This window comes from Nycticebus coucang, chromosome 2 (assembly GCF_027406575.1).
Source record: "Nycticebus coucang isolate mNycCou1 chromosome 2, mNycCou1.pri, whole genome shotgun sequence".
NCBI lineage: Eukaryota > Metazoa > Chordata > Mammalia > Primates > Lorisidae > Nycticebus > Nycticebus coucang.
The window spans coordinates 102,853,635-102,873,695 of record NC_069781.1 but is presented as its reverse complement, the minus strand read 5'-3'; the positions used below and the strand labels follow the sequence as shown (position 1 = coordinate 102,873,695).

Sequence of the window (20,061 nt, the reverse complement as noted above, 5' to 3'; positions counted from 1 at the left end):
TGCTAAGCTAAGCTTTAAAATTGATGGAGAAATCAAATCTTTTACTGATATGCAAACATTGAGGATATTTGCCACAACAGGACCAGCTCTACAGGAAATACTTCAACCTGTTCTACACACTGACCATCACAACGGACCATCAGCAAAGTAAATACCCAGAAATTAAAGGACAGAACCTAGCTTCCACAATGATGCAAAGGACAAAACTAAGCAACAGACTTTCACAAAATAAGATGAATAGAACACTACCATATTTATTATCGCAATAAATGTCAATGTCTTGAATTCCCCACTAAAGAGGCATAGATTGGCTGATTGGATTAAAGAACACAAGCTATCCATTTGCTGTCTGCAGGAAACACATCTCGCACCAAAAGACAAATCAAAACTCAGAGTTAAGGGTTGGAAGTCAATTGTTCAGGCAAACGGAATTCAGAAGAAAAGAGGGGTTGCAATCTTATTTTCAGATACATGTGGATTTAAAGTAACTAAAGTCAAAAAAGACAATGATGGTCACTTCATATTGGTCAAGAAGACATTTCAATTCCACATATTTATGCACCCAATTTAAATGCTCCCAGATTCTTGAAACAGACCTTGCTTAGTCTGAGCCATATGATATCCTATAACACCATGATAAAAGGGGACTTTAACATTCCTCTTAATCAAGCTGGAAAGATCCTCTAAACATAAATTAAACAAAGATATAAGAGATTTAAATGAGACCCTAGAACAACTATGCTTGATGGATATATATAGAACACTCCATTCCAACAATAAAGAATATACATTCTTCTCATTGCCCCATGTAACATTCTCCAAAATTGATCATATCCTAGGACACAAAACAAACCTCAACAGAATCAAAAGAAGTGAAATTTTACCTTGACTTGTCTCAGTTCCACTAAAAGTGGAACTTTTTTTTTTTGAACCCCAACAAAAACATTCAACCTCACACAAAGGCATGGAAGTTAAACAACTTTATACTGAATGACAGTTGGGTGCAGGAAGAAATAAAAAAAGAAATCATTAACTTCCTTGAGCATAACAACTATGAAGACACAAGCTACCAAAACCAGTGGGATATAGTAAAAGTGGTCCTGAGAGGAAAAAATTTCACTTTAGAAGCCTACATTCGAAAAACAGAAAGATAGCACATAACAAACTCATAAGCCATTTTAGGGAATTGGAAAAAGAATAACAATCTAAGCCTAAAGCCAGCAAAAGAAATATCCAAAATTAAATCAGAGATTAATAAAATTGAAAACAAAAGAATCATTCAGAAAATTAATGAAACAAGAAGTTGGTTTTTTGAAAAACTAAATAAAATAGATAAATCTTTGGTCATACTAACTAGAGATAAAAAAGTAAAATCTCTAGTAACCTCAATCAGAAATGATAAAGGGGAAATAACAACTGATGCCCCAAAGATATAAGATATTATCTCTGAATACTACCAGAAACTCTATGCCCAGAAATCTGACAATGTGAAGGAAATTAATCAATACTTGGGATCACCCTAGACTTAGCCTGGAAGAAATAGATCTCCTGAACAGAACAATTTCAAGCACTGAGATCAAAGAAATAATAAAAAAATCCCCCAACAAAAAAATGCCCTGGTCTAGATGACTTCACATCAGAATTCTATCAAACCTTCAAAGAAGAGCTTATTCCCATATTGCAAAAATTATTCCAAAAAGTTGAGGAGGAAGAAATCTTCCCCAACACGTTTTAGGAAGCAAACATCACCCTGATACCAAAACCAGGAAAAGAACCAACTAAAAAGGAGAACTTCAGACCAATTTCACTAATGAATATAGATGCAAAAATTCACAACAAAATTCTAGCCAACAGATTACAGCTTATCATCATGATCACATAGGTTTCATCCCAGGGATGTAAGGCTGTTTTAATATATGCAAATCCATAAGCATTATTTACCATATCAACAGAAGCAAAAACAAAGCCCATAGGATCCTCTCAGTAGATGCAGAAAAAGCATTTGATAAAATCGAGTATCCTTTTCTAATTAGAACACTGAGGAGTATAGGCATAGGTGGCATATTTCTGAAACTGATCAAAGCTATCTATGACAAACCCACAGCTAATATTTTACTGAATGGAGTAAAACTGAAAGCTTTTCCACTTAGAACTGGAACCAGACAAGGCTGTCCTCTAGCCCCACTATTATTCAACATAGTGCTATAAGTTCTAGCCAATACAATTAGGCAAGACAAGGAAATAAAGGGAATCCAAATGGGAGCACAGGAGATCAAACTCTCCCTCTTTGCTGATATGATCTTATACTTAGAGAAACCCAAAGACACAACTGCAAGACTCCTGGAAGTCATCAAAAAATACAGTAATGTTTCAGGATATAAAATCAATGTCCACAAGTCAGTAGCCTTTGTATATGCCAATAACAGCCAAGATGAGAGGCTAATTAAGGACTCAACTCCCTTCATCATAGCTTCAAAGAAAATGAAATACCTAGGAATATACCTAACAAAGGAGGTGAAGAACCTCTATAAAGAAAATTATGCAAACAAAGACATGGGGTAAAATGTATTAACCATCTGCAAATCTGGGTAAAGGGTGTTTGCATGTTCTTTGTACGTTTGTAACTTTTTGTACATTCAAAATATTTTCAAATAAAAGGTTAAAAAGAATAAAAAAAAAGAAAATTATGAAATCCTTAGAAAGGAAATAGCAGAGGATATTAATACATGGAAGAACATACCATGCTCATGGCTGGGAAGAACCAACATTGTTAAAATGTCTATACTTCCCAAAGCAATCTACATATTCAAAGCCATCCCTATTAAGATACCAACATCATACTTTCAAGATTTGGAAAAAATGATTCTGTGTTTTGTATGGAACCAGAAAAAAACCCATATAGCTAAGGCAGTTCTTTTTTTTTTTTTTTTTTCTTTTTTTTTATTGTTGGGGATTCATTGAGGGTACAATAAGCCAGTTACACTGATTGCAATTGTTAGGTAAAGTCCCTCTTGCAAGCATGTCTTGCCCCCATAAAGTGTGACACACACTAAGGCCCCACCCCACTCCCTCCCTCCCTCTTTCTGCTTCCCCCCCCCATAACCTTAATTGTCACTAATTGTCCTCATATCAAGATTGAGTACATAGGATTCATGCTTCTCCATTCTTGTGATGCTTTACTAAGAATAATGTCTTCCACTTCCATCCAGGTTAATACGAAGGATGTAAAGTCTCCATTTTTTTTAATGGCTGAATAGTATTCCATGGTATACATATACCACAGCTTGTTAATCCATTCCTGGGTTGGTGGGCATTTAGGCTGTTTCCACATTTTGGCGATTGTAAATTGAGCTTCAATAAACAGTCTAGTACAAGTGTCCTTATGATAAAAGGATTTTTTTCCTTCTGGGTAGATGCCCAGTAATGGGATTGCAGGATCGAATGGGAGGTCTAGGTTGAGTGCTTTGAGGTTTCTCCATACTTCCTTCCAGAAAGGTTGTACTAGTTTGCAGTCCCACCAGCAGTGTAAACGTGTTCCCTTCTCTCCACATCCACGCCAGCATCTGCAGTTTTGAGATTTTGTGATGTGGGCCATTCTCTCTGGGGTTAGATGATATCTCAGGGATGTTTTGATTTGCATTTCTCTAATATATAGAGATGATGAACATTTTTTCATGTGTTTGTTAGCCATTCATCTGTCATCTTTAGAGAAAGTTCTATTCATGTCTCTTGCCCATTGATATAAGGGATTGTTGGCTTTTTTCATGTGGATTAATTTGAATTCTCTATAGATCCTAGTTATCAAGCTTTTGTCTGATTGAAAATATGCAAATATCCTTTCCCATTGTGTGGGTTGTCTCTTTGCTTTGGTTATCGTCACCTTAGCTGTACACAAGCTTTTCAGTTTAATGAAGTCCCATTTGTTTATTTTTGTTGTTGTTGCAATTGCTATGGCAGTCTTCTTCATGAAGTCTTCCCCCAGGCCAATATCTTCCAGTGTTTTTCCTATGCTTTCTTTGAGGATTTTTATTGTTTCATGCCTTAAATTTAAGTCTTTTATCCATCTTCAATCAATTTTTGTGAGTGGGGAAAGGTGTGGGTCCAGTTTCAGTCTTTTACACGCAGACATCCAATTCTCCCAACACCATTTATTGAATAGGGAGTCTTTCCCCCAAGGTAAGTTCTTGTTTGGTTTATCGAAGATTAGGTGGTTGTAAGATGTTAGTTTCATTTCTTGGTGTTCAATTCGATTCCAAGTGTCTATGTCTCTGTTTTTGTGCCAGTACCATGCTGTCTTGAGCACTATGGCTTTGTAGTACAGACTAAAATCTGGTATGCTGATGCCCCCAGCTTTATTTTTGTTACTAAGAACTGCCTTAGCTATACGGGGTTTTTTCCGGTTCCATACAAAACGCAGAATCATTTTTTCCAAATCTTGAAAGTATGATGTAGGTACTTTGATAGGAATGGCATTGAATAGGTAGATTGCTTTGGCAAGTATAGACATTTTAACAATGTTGATTCTTCCCATCCATGAGCATGGTATGTTCTTCCATTTGTTAATATCCTCTGCTATTTCCTTTCTGAGGAGTTCATAGTTTTCTTTATAGAGGTCCTTCACCTCCTTCATTAGGTATATTCCTAGGTATTTCATTTTCTTTGAAACTATGGTGAAGGGAGTTGTGTCCTTAATTAGCTTCTCATCTTGACTGTTATTGGTGTATACAAAGGCTACTGACTTGTGGACATTGATTTTATATCCTGAAACATTACTGTATTTTTTGATGACTTCTAGGAGTCTTGTGGTTGAGTCTTTGGGGTTTTCTAAGTATAAGATCATGTCATCAGCAAAGAGGGAGAGTTTGACCTCCTCTGCTCCCATTTGGATTCCCTTTATTTCCTTGTCTTGCCTAATTGTATTGGCTAGAACTTCCAGCACTATGTTGAATAGTAAAGGTGACAGAGGACAACCTTGTCTGGTTCCAGTTCTAAGAGCAAAAGCTTTCAGTTTTACTCCATTCAGTAAAATATTGGCTGTGGGTTTGTCATAGATAGCTTCAATCAGTTTTAGAAATGTGCCACCTATGCCTATACTCTTCAGTGTTCTAATTAGAAAAGGATGCTGGATTTTATGAAATGCTTTTTCTGCATCTATTGAGAGGATCATGTGATCTTTATTTTTGCCTCTGTTAATATGGTGGATAACGTTTATGGACTTGCGTATGTTAAACCAGCCTTGCATCCCTGGGATGAAGCCTACTTGATCAGGATGAATGACTTTTTTGATGATAAGCTGTAATCTATTGGCTAGGATTTTGTTGAGAATTTTTCCATCTATATTCATGAGTGAGATTGGTCTGAAATTCTCCTTTTTGTTTGGGTCTTTTCCTGGTTTTGGTATCAGGGTGATGTTTGCTTCATAGAATGTGGTGGGGAAGATTCCTTCTTCCTCAGTTTTTTGGAATAATTTCTGCAGTACAGGAATAAGCTCTTCCTTGAAGGTTTAATAGAATTCTGGAGTGAAGCCATCTGGACCAGGGCATTTTTTAGTTGGAAGCTTTTTTATTGTTTCTTTGATCTCAGTGCTTGAAATTGGTCTGTTCAGGAGCTCTATTTCTTCCTGGCTAAGTCTAGGGAGAGGGTGTGATTCCAAATATTGATCCATTTCCTTCACATTGTCAAATTTCTGGGCATACAGTTTCTGGTAGTATTCAGAGATGATCTCTTGTATCTCTGTGGGATCAGTTGTTATTTCCCCTTTATCGTTTCTGAGTGAGGTTACTAGAGATTTTACTTTTCTATTTCTAGTTAGTCTGGCCAATGGTTTATCTATTTTATTTATTTTTTCAAAAAACCAACTCCTTGTTTCATTAATTTTCTGAATGATTCTTTTGTTTTCAATTTCATTGATCTCTGATTTGATTTTGGAGATTTCTTTTCTTCTACTGAGTTTAGGCTTAGATTGTTCTTCCTTTTCCAGTTCCATAAGGTCTCTTGTGAGATTGTTGATGTGCTCTCTGTTTTTCGAATGTAGGCATCTAAAGCGATGAATTTTCCTCTCAAAACTGCTTTTGCAGTATCCCACAGGTTTTGGTAGCTTGTGTCTTCATTGTTGTTATGCTCAAGGAAGTTAATGATTTTCTGTTTGATTTCTTCCTGCACCCATCTGTTATTCAACAGAAGATTGTTTAATTTCCATGCCTTTGGGTGGGGTCGAGTATGTTTGTTAGAGTTGAGTTCCACCTTTAGTGCCTTATGGTCTGAAAAGATACAAGGTAAAATTTCAATTCTTTTGATTCTGTTGATATTTGTTTTGTGTCCCAGGATATGATCAATTTTGGAGAATGTTCCATGGGGTGATGAGAAGAATGTATATTCTTTATCTTTGGGGTGGAGTGTTCTATATACGTCTATCAAGCATAGTTGTTCTAGGGTGTCATTTAAATCTCTTGTATCTTTGTTTAATTTCTGTTTAGAGGATCTGTCCAGCTCTGTAAGAGGTGTGTTAAAGTCCCCTGTTATGATGGTATTATCAGATATCATATTGTTCAGACTGAGTAAGGTCTGTTTCAAGAATCTGGGAGCATTTAAATTTGGTGCATAGATATTTAGAATTGAAATATCTTCTTGTTGTAGTTTTCCCTTGACCAATATAAAGTGACCATCTTTGTCTTTTTTGACTTTAGTTGCTTTAAATCCACATGTATCTGAAAATAAGATTGCAACTCCTCTTTTTTTCTGAATTCCATTTGCCCGAAAAATTGTCTTCCAACCCTTGACTCGGAGCTTTAATTTGTCTTTTGAAGCCAGGTGTGTTTCTTGCAGACAGCAAATGGATGGCTTGTGTTTTTTAATCCAGTCAGCCAATCTATGTCTCTTCAGTGGGGAATTCAAGCCATTAACATTTATGGAGATAATTGATAAGTGTGGTAGTATTCTATTCGTCTTATTTGGTGAGAGTCCATTGCTTAGTTTTATCTTTTGCACAGTGTGGAGGTTAGGTTCTCTCCTTTGATTTCTGAGTTCTTACTTTGATGCTGATCCATTGTGGTGGTCAGTGTGCAGAACAGGTTGAAGTATTTCCTGTAGAGCTGGTCTTGTTGTGGCGAATTTTCTCAATGTTTCTATATCCGTAAATGATTTGATTTCTCCATCAATTTTGAAGGTTAGCTTAGCAGGGTACAGAATTCTGGGCTGAAAATTGTTCTGTTTAAGTAGATTAAAGGTAGATGACCATTGTCTTCTTGCTTGGAAAGTTTCATTAGAGAAGTCTGAGGTCACTCTGATGGATTTGCCCCTGTAGGTCAACTGGCGCTTACTCCTGGCAGCTTGCAGAATCTTTTCTTTTGTCTTGACTTTGGACAGTTTCATCACAATGTGTCTTGGAGAAGCTCGGTTAGAGTTGAGGCGACCTGGGGTCCGATATCCCTCTGAAAGCAGTGTGTCAGAATCTTTGGTGATGTTTGGGAAATTTTCTTTTATAATATTCTCTAGTATGGCTTCCATTCCTCTGGGGCATTCTTCTTCCCCTTCTGGAATTCCTATAACTCGTATGTTGGAACGCTTCATAAAGTCCCATAATTCTGACAGTGAACGTTCTGCTTTCTCTCTCTTCTTTTCTGCCTCTTTTACTATCTGAGTTATCTCAAAAACTTTGTCTTCTACCTCTGAAATTCTTTCTTCTGCATGGTCTAACCTGTTGCTGATACTTTCCATTGCATCTTTAAGTTCCCTGATTGACTGTTTCATTTCCTTCAGCTCTGCTATATCCTTTTTATATTCTTCATATCATTCATCTCTGATTTGATTCTGTTTTTGGATTTCCTTTTGGTTATTTTCCACTTTATTAGCAGTTTCCTTCATTGTTTCCATCATTTCTTTCATTGTTTTCAACATGTGTATTCTAAATTCCCTTTCTGTCATTCCTAACATTTCTGTATAGGTGGAATCCTCTGCAGTAGCTACCTCATGGTCCCTTGGCGGGGTTGTTCTGGACTGGTTCTTCATGTTGCCTGGAGTTTTCTTCTGATTCTTCCTCATGAGTGATTTCTTTTATCTGTTTCCTTGCCCTAATTTTCCTTTCACTTCCTCTTGCTCTTTAAGTTCTTGTGCCTGTGGAAGTTGTGGGCGGGTTTAGACGTATTGAACACACGCGACCACTTGCCGGTTTTCCACTGTTTTAGTCCTCCTCTTGGGGTCCAGAAGTCTCTCACTGACTCCCTGTATCCTCAAAGGAGTGATGATAGGCAGTTCCCACCAGCCAGAGATGCCTGAAGTCCTATCTCCCCAGACTCACGGTGCCCAGATGCAAGGAAGCTGTTACTCGGCTGCCATCTTGCTCCGCCCCCCTGCTAAGGCAGTTCTTTGTAATAAAAACAAAGCTGGGGGCATCAGCATACCAGATTTTAGGCTGTACTATAAAGCCATAGGGGTCAAGACAGCATGGTACTGGCACAAAAATAGAGACATAGACATTTGGAATCAAATAGAAAACCAGGAAATGAAACTAACATCTTACAACCACCTAATCTTTGATAAATCAAACAACATATCTTGGGGGAAAGACTCCCTATTCAATAAATGGTGCTGGGAGAACTGAATATCCACATATAAAAGACTGAACCTGGACCCACACCTTTCTCCACTTACAAAAATTAATTCAAGATGGATAAAGGATTTAAATTTAAGGCATGAAACAATAAAAATTCTCAAAGAAAGCATAGGAAAAACACTGGAAGATATTGGCCTGGGGAAGGACTTCATGAAGAAGACCGCCATGGCAATTGCAACAACAACAAAAATAAACAAATGGGACTTCATTAAACTGAAAAGCTTCTGTACAGCTAAGGAGACAAAAACCAAAGCAAATAGACAACCTACCCAACGGAAAAGGATATTTTGAATCAGATAAAAGCTTAATAACTAGGATCTATAGAGAACTCAAATTAATCCACATGAAAAAAGCCAACAATCCCATACATCAATGGAGAAGAGAAATGAACAGAACCTTCTCTAAAGTATACAGACGAATGGCTAGTAAACATATGAAAAAATGCTGAGCATCCTTAATTATTAGAGAAATTCAAATTAAAACCACCCTGATATATCATCTAACCCCAGCGAGAATGGCCCATATCACAAAATCTCAAAACTGCAGATGCTGCTGCAGTTGTGGAGAGAAAGGAACATTGTTACACTGCTGGTAGGACTGCAAACTAGTACAACCTTTTTGGAAGGAAGTATGGAGAAACTTCAAAGAACTCAACCTAGACCTCCCATTTGATCCTGCAATCCCAGATTGGATAGATCCTGGGCATCTATCCAGAAGGAAAAAAAAATACTTTTATTATAAAGATACTTGTACTAGACTGTTTATCGCAGCTCAATTTACAATCACCAAAATGTGGTAATAGCCTAAATGCCCCTCAACCCAGGAATGGATTAGCAAGCTGTGATATATATATATACCATGGAATATTATTCAGCCATTTAAAAAAAATGGAGATTTTGCAACATTTGTATTAACCTGGATGGAGGTGGAACACATTATTCTTAGTGAAGCATCACAGGAATGGAGAAGCATGAATCCTATGTATTCAACTTTGATATGAGGACAATTAATGACAATTAATGACATGGTAGGGGGTGGGGGAAGGGAAAAGCAGAGAGAGAGAAGGAGGGAGACTAATTCTCACATAAGTTGGATTTAATTTTGACCGAAGTACATTATTTGAACAATAACTTTTAATTCAACTTGTTAATATGTTGTTTAGGATATTGCACTCTACATTTATAAGTGAAGTATGTCTGTAATTTCCCTTTATAATAATATATTTTTCCAATTATAATATCAGGTATATCTAGAAATAGTAGAATGAATTTAAAGGATTTCTTCTTTTTCTATTGTCTATAAGATTTGTCATGATCTGTTTTTTGAAATTATCTTCTATTTTTATTTATAAATATTAGTTGAGACTTTAGGAAAAAAATGAGTATTCCTGGAAATAATTCTCCTCACTATTTAGAGGCTTTTTTGAGGGGTTTGTTTTTTTCTCTCTTACCATCAAAATTTCCATAATTCCAGTAGCTGGCATCTCATGTGGTTTCTTTGTTTTCTTGCTAGAATTTTACCTTTTCATAATTTCAAGTTTAATTATATCTGGGATTGAGGCAGAACTTTGCGGTAAATTGTGACATACATTTGTTCTTTTTGATCATCTGTAGTCGATGCTATGATGTACTTCCCAGATTCTCACAAATTCCCCAATCCTTTTGAGACAGAAGCACTCCTTCCCTCAGCTACTGGGACTATTGGTATTTGGCTGCTCTCTGCTGAGTTCTTCTCTGGAAATTGCCCCTGGCTAAAGAGAGTTGTCTCATTCAAGGTTCATGCTTGTGGGGTGGCAGATAACCAAAGACTGGCCATTGCCTCAATTCAGATCTTTGAGGGGTTTTCCCAACTTCAGAGGTTCCTCAAGGGATCCACTGAGACATTTGTCAGGACTTCGATAGAGTTCAACTTCTTGTCTGTCCTGATTCATTCTTCCACTCTCACTGTTCCTCTTCTAGACAGCACAGCCCAACAAATACACTTCCAGCTTGTATATTTCTATCACAAAGTCTGCTTCCCAGGAAACCTACACTGCATTGTTACCACTGTATGTTATTCAATGTATATAATATTTTGCATGGAAAATATATTTCATTATCCTTGTGCCTGGACATAAAAATTAACTCATGTAAAAAAAAAAAAAAAAAAGAACAGCCAATGATTCCATATTCAAATTACTCTCATCTGATTAACTTCAATACAACATGTATTTGATACCTGAAAGTTAGGAAGAGGAGACATGAAGCACTGTGCTTAGTTGCCCTAATCCTAGCACTGTTTTCAGTCATCTTGGGAACAGCAATAATCTAATCTCCTATGTGAGTGCAAATGCACTGATGCCATCTGAAGTGAGTTCTCTCAAGTTTCCTCATCATTAACTTCAACATTACCCAGCTAACTTCTTCCTTTTATCGCTTGTTCCCCCCATCACAGTCCCTCTTCCTTTACAACAGTTATTTCTGCACCTGTGGTCTTCATTCTCTCTCTTCTAAATTCTTTTGATGGATTATTCTCATTACTTCTTTCTGCTTTATTTTGCAGTAGTACCTTATATTTACAATTTCTATTTCTTTCCCTTTTTTCTCTCCCTAGAAATTATAATCCTGATGGCTATAATCTGATGGCTCTTCTGTCAGATATCTCTACAAGGAAGTCTGTACTCTTGTTACTCCAAGGACCAGCAGCATTAGCAATACCTGAGAACTCATTAGAAATGCAGAATCCCAGACTTGCTGAATCAGACTCATTTATTAACACTTGAGAAGCTCTGTTAGTATATATACTGAGTTTGCTTCCACATTCCTTTACCTGAACTCCTGGAATCTAGCCTGGAGTTCCTCCCTATGACATCCCCCAATCTGAAACTGTTTTATAGGTCAAAAAATTTGAAAGGACTTTTTATCAGGCTATAGCTTCCTCCATCTCTTCATAACAAACACTACTTTCTTCTTTCCAGTTCCCTTACTTTGGCCTATATGAGACTATCCTATGAATTCAAAACATGCTGCATGACTGACCATATGTGCTTATATTCCTCTGTGGTAAAGAAAATGCAATTCTACAGGATCTAGTGCCTGAGTGCCTACCTAATGCCTTCCCAGCAGAGAGGGACACAGGAAGAGGGGGAAATTCTGCTCTACTTCCCTGACATATTTTAGCACTGGAAGCTCACATTATAGTCTTCCCACTTTTCTAATACCCTGCTCCTCCTTTTTGTAAAGAATTATTTTACTCTGCACCCTCCATTATATACACCTGCTTCTTGTCCCTTCATGCATTCCCTGTACTCTCTGCCTTCCTCATTCTTCATTCCTTTTCAAAGTCCTTTCCTCTTCCTTATTTCCTGACCTTCCTCGGGTCTTAAGAGTTTCTTGGCCTAGAACACATACTTCAGCTCCATTTCACTCTCTTTTGTCTCACCAGGCAGTATTTCATAGGTGATTTTCCTTGGCTATCAGAATGTATCATGTATCATGTTTTTAAAGAAACATTCTATGAAATGAATTTTCCTAAAAATTAAATACAGTTCTTACCTTCTACTTGTACATTTACTGTATTTTTCCCTTCTTGATCTGCAGCCCCAGATAAATGAACAACAGATGTCTGTGGAAAATATTGGGAGACACTCTGCTCAAGTTAGTATCAATAATGAGTTCACTTAAAAATTGAGTTGCATCAAGATTTTCTTATCATTTTATGAAATAAAACCCAAATATCCTATTTTAAAAGCAATTAGACTTAAAAATAAAAGAAATATTTATTACCAAAAGAAAAAATCCCCATATATGCTCTCTAGATCAAGTTATCTTTTATCTGTACATGGCTGCTAATGCTATAAACAAAGTATGGAATGCAAAGGAAACACACAGAATATTAACATATGCACATTGCAACAAAGATCTCACTTCAACATACCTAACTCTACTTTACATTTCTCACCAGAACTAAGAGGGCAGTTTTATAAAATATGTAGAATACACTTGCTATGATACTTACAGCATTAAACATTTAAAATGTATCTAATTATAGAGGTGTTTTCTTATTAAGATACTTGACATAATGAGACACTTTAGAGTATGTCTTGTTAAGGATCAACAGAACATTGTAGGAGCTTCCTCATTTAGCTAAACATGGGCTTGAAAAACATCTAAATACTTCTTGATAAAACTTTCATTGATAGGAAAAATGGTTAAATAAAATGACAGAGTAGTAAGAAAAACTTCACATGTCTAAAAGCAAGCAAACATTAGATAAAGTATGTAACTCTTTCCCAATTAAGAAATAATTTCTAAAAAGTATATCAACACTTAATACAAAGGGAAGAATAAGAACCTATGTTTATGAAGCACTCAAAATGTGTCAGGGACTTATTGCCACATTTTCTTTTTTTCTTTTTTGCAGTTTTGGCCAAGGCTGGGTTTTAACCTGCCACCTCCGGCATATGGGACCGGTGCCCTACTCCTTCAAGCCACAGGTGCCACCCCTATTGCCACATTTTCTTTTCTACATGTTATAATAATAAAAATGATGGTGATGATGGCTATGTCATTTCCTGCTTCCTGGTCATTCTAAGATGTTGAGAGTAAAGTTATGAACTGATATGATCCATTGTTCTCAGAATGTCCTCGTACTACACTTTCACATGGCTGGCTCCTTCTCATGCTTTTTTGGCAGCTTAAATGTCACCCTCAGATAGACTACAGAATTCTACTCCCATTCCCATCCTAACTACAAACTTAGTACTCTCTAATGGAACATTCTCTGTTCTCTTTGCATGAAGCACTTATAGGTGTTTGCTGTTTACTTGTTTTTCTGCTTCTACTGCTATAGCATAAGCCTTCATCTTGTACATTCAGTGCGTTAAGTGTCTAGATCTAGCACATAGACATTTATTCAAGGTCAAAACATTTAAAATCTCACTGAGAAGGTCTCCAAATCACTATATTCCTGTAGCATATCACTATATTCCTATAGAACATCTCCAGTAACAGTCTGCTGAAACTTAACGTACCCCTAAATTAAAAATCCACTTACCCATTCTAACTTCCCCATTCCTTTCTGGACACTTCTGCCTTCGGGTTTACAAAAAGAACCCTCCATACTTATTTATTTTTATTTTTTGCATTTTTGGGCTGGGGCCAGGTTTGAACCTGCCATCTCCAGTACATGGAGCTGGCATCCTACTCCTTTGAGCCACAGGCACCGCCCAAAAAGGACCCTCCATATTTATTAAGTCCCTGGATACCACTGTGGTCATTTTGTCCTGCTTGTGCACATATACTTTCCAGCTTATAAAATAATTCCACATTTCTTACCACATTTTCTCATCACACGTAAGAGGTAAATAGTAATACCATTTTTATAAATGAGATCATTGACATTTGAATAGGTTTAATCATTTTCCCGAAGATTTCATAGCTCTAACAAGTGACAGAACCAGGATACTAACATGTCTTTTGACTTCCACTTAGTGCTCATACCACTATGTAGCAGTTTCTTCTATAGAGGAGGTCAGGCCCTTCCCATCTCATTCCACACTTGTCCTTTGGACTCTATCCTCATTATGTTACCCTTTTGTTACTACAAGCATGACTGCCACAGAGGTAACTCAACATGTTGTATTTTTGAAAATGATTTCTACTTCCTAAAACACTGCTAAACTAAATTACTGTTAGGATAGCCCTATGGATTCCCTATTCCCATGCTTTTCCTTCTTCTGAAAGCTTCCTGGTAGATCTGTATGGAATAATCCAAATATATTAGTTCTTTCAAGTCATAAGTATTATCTTTGCAAGTTTCATGCTGTAAAAAGCCATTTCTCTCTGAATATTATTAGGACTTTTACACATCCATGAATGTGTACACCACAGAATCGCATGTTTGGCTATAGGCTGACCTGGAATAATTCTTTAGAAAAACTTAAATTTAGAACCCAAACTGATTCCTTATCACTTTTAAGCCTCATTATTTTACACTGCACTCCACTGGCTTCTTAAATGAGCCCTCCAAATTTGAAGAATTTATTATGTAACAGCAGTATACCTTAATACATATTTACCTTATTAATTATAGGCTGAAAAAAGTAAGAAAATTATTCTTCATAGGCATATGCAGATGGGAGAAAATAATGCCAAAGTATCCCTCTTTATGATTTAATATCACTCAGTGCATACATTTTAAAATAATAACAATAGACATTACCTCAAAAGCCCAAGGTGATTTTATATCTTCCTGTTGTCTTGACCTATCTATAAAAGATTACTCACAGAAACATTCATGAGAACATTTATTACTGTGAATTTTAAATAAATATACATGTACTTCCATTCATGAATATTTTAATGAAATAAAATTTATACCAAAAAAAGAGTTTTCATAGGGTTGAACAAGTTTCAGGAAGAAGCAAGTTGTAAATAGAAATACAGCAAAAGAGAAATATTTAAGATAAATAGATATCATATTTGGGTCTACATACATGAATTGATTTTTTATAATAGAATTTTAGCATAGAAACATTTTTAGATATATTAACTTACCACCTCTATTATTTTTTGCATAAAAATAATATTATCATTATTTGTTTGCTCTCAAACAATTATTTGTTTGTTTGTTTTGAGACAGAGCCTCAAGCTATCACCCTGGGTAGAGTGTCATGGCATCACAGCTCACAGCACCCTCCAACTCCTGGGCTTCAGCAATTCTCTTGCCTCAGCCTCCCAAGTAGCTGGGACTACAGGCGCCTGCCACAGTGCCCGGCTATTTTTTGGTTGCAGTTGTCATTGTTGTTCGGCAGGCCCAGGCTGGATTTGAACCAGCCCCCTCTGGTGTATGAGGCTGGCGCCTTAGCTGCTTGAGCTATAGGCACCAAACCACAAGAAGCACTTTCAATAATACCAATAACCAGTTTCTTTTTTTCTAGTTGTGGGCTTTTCTCCTCCTTCCTATTTAAAAAAAAAAAAGAAAGAAAAACAAAACTTCAGTAAACATCATATTTGTTCACTTGCTCAATCAGTAAGGAAACAAATATTTACTGTATCTGTCAGATCATAAGCACTATCCTGAGAGAAACAGAAAACAGAAATACAAGATAGATTCTGCCCTATATTCAACTGGCAGAAGAAATACAGGAAAACAAATAAGAACAGAAAAACATCATTTACTAGTTCTGCAACTGAAGTGAATAAAGAGAATAGTCAGTTCTACTAGGGAAGCTCAGGTCAGAAAATGCCATAATTTGAAAGACAGAGCAAGTGTAGACTGAGCCAGGGTATGAAGGGTTCCTAGACAGGGCAGTCTGAGTGAAAGAATGAGGCATGAAACAATATGACAGATGAGGGGTACCACAGTACACAGTAAGACTGGAACAGGGTTGGAGGGAATGAACAGAGATAGATAATGGACAATCAGGCGGAACCACAAAGAATGTGTCATGGTCTCTTCATGTAGTAGGATCCACTCACTAAAAAGATGAGTTAGATCACCTCAAATGTATTTAAGAAGAGTCATCCTGGCAGCGATGTCAACATAGATTAACATGGCAGGGGGTAGAAAAAAGTATTTCAAAATCATAGGTCAAAGAATGAGTTACAATAACAAGATATGAAAATGTTAAGCAGGTAAAAAATACTGAACTTGGTGAGTGTCTGCATAGGGGATTTGAGGGAGGGCTGGAGTGAATGTAAGATGTTTCCTTCTTCAAAGTTTCAGTGCTGTTTACATGATGTTATTTATTAGGATGGGAAACCAGATGACAGAGTACATTACAGAGTCAGGAGTCAAGAAAATGTCAAGGACAATGTCTTCAGTTTGTGGCATATGAAATTGAGGCACAAAAAATAATAAAAAAAAAACAACAGATCTGGATAAATATATCTGGAGTATGTGTAGATGACCTTATTGAGGAAAAGCATAAGAGGTTAAAGAAAATAAATATTTATAAAACATAATAATCTGGTAGAACTGAATAATACAAACTTACACAGAATTCCAAAATTTTGTTAATGAAAAGAAGAGGGAAAGAATACCATGGTATTCAATTTTTCAGTTATGAATTTCAACATCTATTTCAAGGATATAAGTAATACTTTTATTAATAGATCCAAGTATTTATTTCTGGATACTATGGTAATATGCATTTTTAATTTAATGAAAAGACTTAATTCTGAACACCAATATAAGATGCTGCAAGACTGATTTTTAAAAATTCATCTTATGTGTGGGCACAGTAGCTCACACTTATAATCCCAGTGCTTAGAAGATGGAGGAGGGAAGGTCACTTGAGGCCAGGAGTTCAAGGAGCCAGAGCAACATACCGAGACCTGTCTCCCCCCCACAAATTTTAAAACTTCGCCAGGCATTGTAATGTGCTCCTGTGGCCCTAGCTACACCAGAGGATTGCTTGAGCTCAGGAATTCAAGGATACAGAGTAAGCTTGGATCTTGACACTGTATTCCAGCCTGGGTGACAGAGTAAGACCCTGTCTCTTAAAAAAATAAAAATAAAAATGAGGAAAATTCACTTTAAAGTTATTAAATTGTAGAATACAGAAATGCCTATGTAGCTACAGAATTATGAAGCATTTTTAAGTACTACTATGATATAGAAAAAATTGTAAAACCTTCTCTAAGTTCACATGGTTTTCTTATTCCTCTGTAAACAACATACATTAGTTAGCTCCTATTTATGCCATACAGGATGTGAGTTAAAAATTAGAGAAAGGATCTTTTATTTAAAAAAGAAGCAAAAAAATAAAAATAATGAAGCTATGATTATCTAAGCTGAAGATTTAAAAATCTTCAAATACACCTATGATTGGCAAGCAGGACTAAATGCTCACATTAGCAGAGAAGAAAGGGACAAAAAAATCAAGTCAAGATTTCTGAGTTTTAGAGGTAAAAAAATTTATGTGCAACATTTAACAACTATGAATACTATGAATAAAGATTTCTGAGTACGGTACAAACTATCCCCATTGATGGAAATGTAAAAGTAAAAAATTATCTTCCAGAGACAGTTCTGTATACTCTGTTGACAATCCTATGATGCAATGATAATAAGTCATTTGAGAAAGAAATCATAAATTTTGACAGCATTTATTAGATGTGTACATATGTGTGTCAATTCCATTCAGATATTATTAGCATAGGAAAAATAAGAATATCTCCAGAAATAATGCAAACTGTTGCATTTATTTCTTTATGAGGGCTTCAACTTACAATTTATTTTTTTCATTCAATGGATACAGATTAAGAATCTCCTTTATAAAAACAGATATTTTCATTTTAATGAAAAGATTAAATAAAATGTTTATTTATTTTCTCTCATTCTCAAAAAGATCTAAAATAGCTACCAACATTATATCAAACAGTAGTATAAATTAGTTAAGTTAAAAATATACCTAACATTAAGTAAAAGGCCTTACACAAAGAAAGAGTAAAAAATAACAATTGATTGTAAACCTAATAAGGCCTAAAACAGATTTGAGTCTGCATTACTGACAAACACAGATTTTACTAGATTAAATACTATATAACAACATTTCACTAAATTTTTAAAAAGTGAGAATTTAATATTCTTTCCTTTTTTAATTGATATATTATAGATGTACATATTTTGGGTAACATGTAATAATTTAATACATTTGAATAATCAAATCAGAATAATTGGGATAGCTATCACCTGAAATATTTATATTTCTTTATGCTTATGGAAAGATTTGGATTTTTCTCTTCCAGATGTTTTTACATGTATTACAGTCACCTTTGAATTTTCTTTCAGTTCTTCATTAAAATCAGCTGAGACATTCAGAAGAATTTGAACATTTTTTTCATTACCTCACTATCTTTTCTTAATTTGGATTTTAAATATAATTTCTATCCTATCTTATTATATAACAAAGTTCCTGGTCATATTTGACCTCATTATTTCCGTTACATTTTTATAATAATGCCTCTCTTCTTCACTCTCTTATTCAATCTCTATCTTTATGTTGCCCTTCTTCAGTGAACTCTTAATTTGTTGAGCTGTCCTTTGGGTTGCTTTCAAATTCTTAGGCAAACCTAAGTATTGTTTGCTCACACCAACTTTTACAAATCTCAGTTCTGTCTATATCTCTTTCGTATGATTATACTTGTTTTCTATTATGATCTTGAGGACTTCCATTTCTTTCTGCGATCCTTGTCATCACTTTGAATTGGGGGCAGGGGGAAGTATATAAAAAAAATGGGAAAAAACTTTTTTCCCAATGTTTTTGGAAAAAATTAAAAAACTTACCTTTCCAAGACCAGGGTTTACTAAAGACTGGAGGGAAGGTTTCAGAAGAGGGTCAGGTGATGGAAAGGCAGGATGACAAAAGCCCTGGACTTTGCCTGATGTTGTAGGAAGGCTTTCAATCACATCTTCATTTTAACTATCAGAATTCCTGTCCTCAAACAAGGTTCAATGAATAACATATGAATAGGCAATCTTTAAATGCTTACAATTTTTCCTGGATTTCAGAAAAGCATCGTATAGCTCTTTTAAGTTTAGTTTGGGGACATCCTAGAAAAAAAATTACAGCTTTAAGAATAACAAATGTCAAATTAAATAATTATAATATTCACCATTACCATGTGATATAACACAAAGAGCATATTTTTATAATCACTTGATTCTAACATTTATTAACCTACATTTTCTCATGGGATGAGGATTATGAGAAAAATGCAGATATACTCAAAATGTTATTCACTTCAACCCAGTTGATTATTATATAAGTGCTATGATATCCCTTAGATTATTTTCTCAACCAAATCATAACACAGAAGAAAAATGTATTTCTTGATAATTTAGAGTATTATTGAAAAAGCTAACATGAAGAAATTTAAATTAATTATGTGTTTGTATTTTAAAATGTGTTTACATGATTTATATCAATTAGAAAATTAAGTTTGTGAACTCATCCTACAAAAAGTGCTAAATACCTCTTTGCTGAATATCACTATGGTCACATTTGAAGCACCTTGGGCAGCTATGCACTAATGCCAGTGCCTACTCCACCCTTCAAAATAATTTTAGAACTCCTTCTCTAGAATGGCCATTAGGGCTGTTGTAGTACACAATCTGAAAATTAAGTTCATGAACTCATCCTAGAAGGGTGACAGTGATATCTAGCAATGAGCTTGCAGCATTTTTTCTAGAATGATTTTGTCCAAACTTACATTTGTAGGAATAACCTCTTACAGAAGAACATGCAATAGGTTAGTTCTAAGCAGTACCTTATTTAAATGGCTTGACATTGCAAACAGAGCAAGTTTCTTCTATTCTGTTTGTCAAAAATCTAAATACAAATGATTGCATAAATTCAGCTTCTTCCAAAAGAAAACCAAGAATAAACTTAATGGGGCTAATAACTGAAGAGTGGACACTGCACATAGGTATTAAAGAGAAATCCCTAACTGGTAAAGATATGC

The 20,061-nt window shown here is 35.6% G+C and overlaps 1 protein-coding gene across 1 annotated transcript in view; it reads right to left on the bottom strand.

The window, feature by feature from the left end:
* LOC128597965 (POTE ankyrin domain family member A-like) overlaps positions 1–20,061 on the bottom strand; it is a 198,815-nt gene that overhangs the window by 118,254 nt on the left and 60,500 nt on the right. The window contains exon 7 of the mRNA XM_053608334.1: positions 19,090–19,150. Within this exon, the coding sequence (XP_053464309.1) occupies positions 19,090–19,150 (61 nt within the window). The remainder of the gene's footprint in view (positions 1–19,089; positions 19,151–20,061) is intronic.